This window comes from Acomys russatus, chromosome 19 (genome assembly GCF_903995435.1).
Source record: "Acomys russatus chromosome 19, mAcoRus1.1, whole genome shotgun sequence".
In the NCBI taxonomy this organism is placed as follows: domain Eukaryota; kingdom Metazoa; phylum Chordata; class Mammalia; order Rodentia; family Muridae; genus Acomys; species Acomys russatus.
In genome coordinates this window covers 37,766,298-37,773,402 of record NC_067155.1, presented here as the reverse complement: position 1 = coordinate 37,773,402, position 7,105 = coordinate 37,766,298, and the positions used below count along the sequence as shown (strand labels likewise).

General features: G+C 53.0%; 1 protein-coding gene across 1 annotated transcript in view; it reads left to right on the top strand.

Moving 5' to 3' along the window:
• Nucleotides 1-5,897: 5,897 nt before the first annotated feature.
• The window catches only part of Dnaaf5 (dynein axonemal assembly factor 5), a 30,061-nt gene continuing 28,853 nt past the window's right edge, over nucleotides 5,898-7,105 (top strand). The window contains exon 1 of the mRNA XM_051161161.1: nucleotides 5,898-6,499. Within this exon, the coding sequence (XP_051017118.1) occupies nucleotides 5,917-6,499 (583 nt within the window). The 5' untranslated portion in view covers nucleotides 5,898-5,916. The remainder of the gene's footprint in view (nucleotides 6,500-7,105) is intronic.

Below are 7,105 nucleotides of genomic sequence, written 5' to 3'. Positions count from 1 at the left end.
TCCTTGCTGCCATGATGGGCTTTCTGAGCCCATGAAACTAAGCACGTATAGACCCAGGCCTCTGAAACCATGAGCCAAAAGAGAGCCTTTCGTAGGCTTAGACTTTTCAAAACCTACTTCTTAACCTCACTTCTAACGCACCAACCGCAGGAAGGGGAGAAAGACTATGTATAGGAGAAGTGGGTTATGGACCTGCTCAGAGGTAGTTCCTTGGGCCAATTCTACTCTGTGTTGCCAGGATACCAGTAGTTCAGTTCAACAGCCAACACCAAACAGCAACATGAGTCCATAACGGTGGCACAATCCGGCAGAAACAGCAGGGCTCTGCAGAATTTTCAGTGGAAATGGCCAGAATCAATGGAAATGGTCAGAATCAGCAGAAATGGCCAGAATCAGTCAGAGTACCTCGAGAAGGTCTCTGGAACATTTCTCTCTGCGAAGCAAAGACCACTGAAGACCAACAAAGCATAGCACTGCAGCGTAGCAATGCAAATGCACCATCCCACTGTCCATGGTGTCCTGCTATACTCCTTCCAACTGTCACATGCCCTCTCACTTGTCAGCTCCCAGCAAACCTTCACACGCCCTCTCACAAGACTTCTTCCAAAAAAACATCATGTGACACAACTGAGTCTTCAAAGAAACTGGAAATTTCCACTTCATCCCTTTTTCTTTAAGCTGTTCCTTTGAAGTATTTGGTCACAACAGTAAGAACACAGTCTGTGTGTGTGCGCAGTTGGTGGTGCCGTTTAGGCAAGGGTAGGAGCCTGAACAATAGTGGTGCTGAGAGTAAAGCAGACTACAGAGGCCCCTGCTCAAGGGTAAATTTAAAGTAAATGGACTGATTTCTTTGGCAGAGGGCGTTTCAAGACAGCACAACACTGAATCTGTGGTGTGATCGTTATTGGTAACACTTGTGCAGATCTACAATGAAAAAAACGAGTGAGGTAGAAATAAATACATAATGTATGGTTTGAAATGGGAAAAGAGCATTAGGGCGTTCAATGTTCAGACAGAGCGTATGTGAGAAGGAGATAAGCGCCATTAGGGAGAGCAAAGGGAAAGGTATACTGGGGGGATGACTCCACCCAGCTTTCAGACTGTAAAAGCAAAAGGCTTAAGTCTTCTGCTCCTAGAAAGCAATAACGGGTCAGAGAAATGGCTTGGTGCCTACACCCATGCAGTTTCAGCGGATCCGGTGCCCTCCTCTGGCCTCCCAGGGCCTCAGACACATCTGTGCCACACAGATGGGCATGCAGGCAAAACACCCATTCACACATTCCCTTATTTTTTTTAAAGTAACAAAAGCCGCTGCACATCTGATTGGAGGAGGACAGTGTCCTCCAGGAGGCACTGGCTTTAGAAACATGTGTTGTAAGGCTGAAAAGCCAAGGCTGGGTTTGAGAGCTAGAAGTTATGCTCTGCTTTGTGACTGTGGCCGAGGATGTGAGCTCTCAGCTTCATGCTCCTGACGTCACACCGTGTTTGATGCGTGCCTCTTCACCATGACGGACTCTTCCCTCTGGAACCATAAGCCAAGACAAACTCTTCCTTCTATAAGTTGCCTTGGTCATGGTGTTTTATGCCAGCAACAGAAAAGTAACTAATATGCCTCTTCTCATAAAGCCACCAGGCTTCAGACATGGGGACTCCTCGCTGGTGACCTTACCTAAGCCCACAGCTGGGTTAACATCCACCTCTTTGTAACCCCCCAACACGAATTAAACTTCAATATGTGAAACTGGGGAATACTCAAGTTATCTTCTACCTGCCTCAGGTGGCCAGCAGCTACTCTTTAGCCAACCACCTGGCAACCGGTTTTCTCTTGAGTGCTCCCACTGTGCTGAGAGAACTTCCTTTAGACACACACCCCTTGCAGGTAGTTCTGTTAGCAACGTGTTTCACTGCTTTGCCCTTTTCCTGAGAATGTCTGGTTCCCACTTCATTCCTGAAGGGTATTTTGCCTGGCAGAGTTCACAGTTAACAGTTTTCTTTGCAAGCTTGAAGAATCCTGTGCCCTTCCTTCTGGCTCCTGGAGCTCTGGAGAGGCAGCCAGATCTGGCTGAGACTGCCTCTCCTCTCTCTCCTGCAGCATGTCATTTCTCTTTGACAGGCAAGGTGTTTCCTTTTCTTGTGTTGCCAAGTGATTAACTAAAGCCAGGTGTGATGGTTCATGTCCGTAATCCTAGCACTTGGGAAACTGAGCAGGGTTGGCGCAAACTCAAGGACAGCCCACCATATGAGACCCTGTTTCAAAAACATAGATTAGGTCATCCCAGCACTCAGGAGGTAGAGGCTGGTGGTCCTCTGAGTTCAAAGCCAGCCTGGGCTATATATCAGGTTCCAGGTTCAGCCTGGCCGACGGAGTGAGACCTGACACACAAACATACACACACACACACACACACAGCAAAATAGATAACTGAGAAATAAAAAGTTTAATTATGGGGCTGGAGAGATGGCTCAGTGGTTAAGAGCGCCACCTGCTCTTCCAAAGGTCCTGAGTTCAATTCCCAGCAACCGCGTGCTGGCTCACAACTATCTGTAATGTGATCCTGATACCCTCTTCTGCAGATAAAGCACTCATATACAATAAATAAATTTTTTATAAAAAGTTTAATTATGAGGGACCTTGCTGTGGATTTCTGGCAGCTTTATCCTGAGGGCTTCCTCAGCCTCTGGCATCTGTATATTTTATGTCTTTCATTGACTTAGGGGCACCTTCGGCCATTATATCTTTGAATGTTTTAGCCCCACAGCTCTCTTATTATTCTGGGATGCTGATGAAATACAAAGTATCCCACAACCCTCTGAGGCTCAGGGAGTCTTAATTTTATATGAGACAGGATATATATGTAGCCCAGAACCTTCCATCCTCCTGCCTCAGCCTCCGCAGTACTGCAGCGTCAGGCATGCGCTGCCAAACTTGGCTTAGGTTCATACTTTGCACTGTTTTCTTTGCTTTTCAGTTGCAAGGATGTCCTAGGACTCCATCATCTCCAGTCTACCACTGTGTCCTTCCAATGATGGACAGGGTTATTCTGGTCGTTTGCTCAAATTCTATAATTTCCACTTGGCACTTTACAGTTTCTTTTTCTTTGCTTACTTAATTCTTTTTTTCTCCCATTTTAAATGAGTTTGTAATCACTTTTTCTTGTAATTACTTCTGAAAGCGATTTTCATGGCTGTCGACAAGGCTTTGGCAGATGGCTCATTTTGGCATCCATTTCGGCGAGCAGCCTTTTTACACTCACATTGTGAATGTTCTTGGAATGATAAGCGGCTTTTCTCAAATGTATGCCGGACATTTGGGTTATTCTGTTTGGAGACTCCTGCTTCTATTTAAGTCCTCTACGTTAGCAGGCACATGTACAGTCTGCTCTGCCTCTGAGGCCTCTTGTTCCGATGCTGGCTTTGTCTTTAGAGCCCTTGCCTTGCTCTCCTGCTCTGCTCTGCTGTCTGGCACTGGTGGGGCTGCTCAGTCCCTGCTGGTGCCATCTGCAGGGTTACTGGGGCGTCTCCTGGGTCCACCCTGCTGAGGATCAGCAGAGTGTGCTTGTGTGGGTCTCTGTTCTGGCAGGCAGCTTCACAACACTGCCTACGTGGTCTCCACTGGTACTCCCGTGTGCAGGAAGGGTCAGGTGAGCCTACAGGTGTTCTGACACGCTCACTGGGGACAGACTGTCAACTGGTACTGGAGCGCTGTTCGAGGTCTCTGATGGCCATTGTTCTAGGGCTCTCCTGCCATCGGCCAGAGAGAGGGATTTTTTTCCAGAAGACTTACCTGTGTCTGTTGGCCACTGTGTGTGGTGGGCTTCTCTGGGGGGCCTGACTCAGTTCTGAATCCTAGGCTAGTGTATCTTATTTTCAACTCTCAAGTCCTTTGCCCATTGGCTGTTATGTGCGGCATATTTAGAAGAAAGGAGCAGGACAGGTTATTACTGCTCCTGGGACCTTATGGGCCATGGCTGCTGGCTCATCCCAACCTACAGAGCAGTCACAGTCACCCTCCAAAGTGCAGACCTGGCGGCCAGTGCCCCACTTAGAGCACCTTCCTCGGCAGCCTGCAGCAAGACAAAGACCATCCTGGCTGCCCTGTGCTCTTCCTTGCTCCCTACAGGACCCCCTTTTTTTTTCTCCTTTCCCCCAGAACTCCCTTGGCAACACAAAAGCACCCAAAGCTTCAGCTTCTGCGGCAGACCCTTATGCAGACCCCTGGAGATGAGCCTGGGAGAGCTGCCTCCCCTGGGCTTGAAGTCTGCCCACCTAACATTCACATAGCCTTCTCACAGCTTGCCATCCAGCCCCAACTTCCCTTCTTCTGAGGCTGGCAGCTAACCCCAGCGCCTGCATCCTAACACCTGCCAAGATCCTGTCTGCAAACGCTGTCACATTCTAACGTGCTAGGCTTAAGACTCTGACATACGAAGGAGGGACATGATCAGTCCATGGCACCCAATGCCAGACGTTTGCTCTGCCGATCCCCTCTTCTTTACAACCTTTTTTTTTTTGCTGCCCCTCCCCCCACCTCCAGTCAATTTCCATGGTTCCTAAAGCTTCCTCCCCACGCCTGTCCACACCATTTTTCTACAAAACTAATGTCAATAACGAAACAGAAGGGCTGAATTTGTTATAAAGCCCAGGCCCTGACATCACAGGCCTGTTCTCCGATGTGAGGTGCTTGACTACCCAGGCCTGGAAGCCTCCACTTCCCCACGCTGCTTACTGGGAAGGTCATGCAGCACTGAGTCAGGCTCAGCACCAGGACTAGGAAGTGCCCAGATGGGGCCGTGATCTCTGGCAATACCATCCCTGTCCCCCTAAAACCTCTCTAGCCCACGTGGCTACCGTATGTCTAAACTGAGGTAACACCTGTGCAGCAGACCCACATCTGCCTTCTCAAGGACCCCTGAGTAAGGACCACCCACATCTACGCCATTCGAAAGAAACTTGGCTGAAGCTGCCGCTGGGGGAGAGAGGAACCTAAAGGTGCAGGCACGCAGAAGCTTAGCCACTCTAGGACAGGCCAGCCTCACCCTCTGCCCCGCCCCCCGCCATTTGCCACGCCCCAAGGTCTGCGCCCCATCTATCAGCCCTTGTCTCAGCCTTCTCATTCCTCACCCTTCACCCTACTCAGACACACCCCCACCCTACCCTCAAGGTTTGTGCCCCTTCCCCAAGCCTTCATCCTACCTATCAACCCTTGTCCTAGAGCCCTTTGGTCCAAGCCCCGCCCCCTCCTCCTTGTCCAACCCACTACCTCTTGCCCCGCCCCCTCCCTTCGTTCCTTATTCTTCGCCCCACCCACAGAGGCCTGCGCTCCGCCTGCCACCTCCTGCAACGCCCCCAAACCTAACGCTCCGCCTACTTGGTTCTCGCCCTCTCCATTTCCCTTCATTCCCCACCCTTTACACTACGTCTCTCGGTAAAAGGCCGGCATCCTGCGTAACACCCCGTCGTCCGGCTCGCTATCCCTTATTCTTCACGCCTCATCCTTCGCCCCTCCTCCCGAGGCCCTCACCCAGCCTACTGCCCGCCCTGCCCCGCCCCTGAGGTTCGTGCCCCGCCCCCGACCTCGGCGCCCAGCCAATCACACTTTCTCTTCGCGTCTCTCTCTCTCTCTCTCTCTCTCTCCCTCTCTCTCTCTCTCTCTCTCTTTCTCTCTCTGTCTCTCTGTCTCTCTGTCTCTCTCTCACCCTGCTGCCCGTTACCCGGCCCTCTAAGCCCTTTCCACGCCCACTTCCCCAGGCCCCGCCCCTTACCCCCTGTCTCTCCCCCCCCCCCCCCCCCCCCGCATTCTCCTACGGGCCGCAAAGGGGACCGCGAGCAGCCCGGTCTGCCGGAAGTCCTGCCGTAAAGCGCGCCGCGACACTCGCACTAGCGCCGGTTCCCTTGGAGACAACCAACGCGCTCAAGATGGCGGCGCCGGCGGAGGCGGAGGTGGCCGCGGGCTTCACCGAAGCGGCTGAAGCGGCGGAACTGAGCCGTGCTCTAGGTCGCCTGCTGCCGGGGCTGGAGACCGAAAGTAAGCTGGGGAGGCGGCGCGCGCTGGAGGCTCTGGAGCACGCACTGGAAGAGACAGTGCGGCCCGGCGCGGATTCCGCTGCTTTCCAGGGCCCCTGGGCTCGTCTGCTGCTGCCCCGCCTGCTGCGGCTTCTGACCGACCCGGCCGAGGGCTGCCGCGCACTGGCTGCTCACCTGCTGGACTTAGGCCTGCGCCGCGCCGCGCGGCCCCGCGACGCTCTGCCGCGCCTGTTGCCCGCGCTCACCGCGCGCCTGGCCCGACCCGAACCCACGCGGCCACCACCGGAGCCCTGCGAGGAGCTGCGCCTTGCCCTCGTGCAGCTGCTCCGCCTGGCTGTGGACTTGGGCGGCGCCGCGCTCGCTCCACACCTGGACGACGCCGTGCGCGCGCTGCGGGGCGCGCTGCTCGACCCCTTCGCCGCGGTGCGCCGCGAGAGTTGCGAGTGCGCAGCCGCCCTGGCGCGTGCCACTCCGGGTAAGCGCATCGGATCCCCTTCCGTGGGTACCTAGATTTCCAGAAACTTTTAATTAAGGTGAGCTGGTTCCCTGGTATGGCGATTTCGGACGGGAGGAGGCACGAGACATGATCTCACCATGTAGCCGGGACTGGCATCAGTCTTAAAGATACTTCTGTTTCAGTCTCCTGAGTGTTAGAATCTCAGACCTTTGCCACACACCCATTTCATGGTCATTTTTTAGGCAAAGTTTTGTACACTTGTTTCTCTACTCCTGTACCTTTTGTGTCTCTGACTTAGATCTTCCTAAATGGAGGGAGGTTGGTTCTTTCCACCTCCCTTTAGTTTATTTCTACCTTTCTGACAGCTCTGCTTGATCAGAGCCTTCCCTTTTTCCTTCTATGGCTAGGGTTTGGAAAAACAAGAGGCCCTGCCCAGTGCTGATACTTAAACTGAAAATCTTCACGGAAGGGAGCCAACCTTGTGAGCTTAGGCGTACATTTCCCCCGAGTGCCTGAAACATAGACCGCACCAGGACCGCTGGAGAGGGAAAGTGGGAGCTGAGGTTAGCAGAGGCTGGTTTCCAAAGAGTCCAGAGGAAGATGGCAGGTTGGATGGTAGCCACA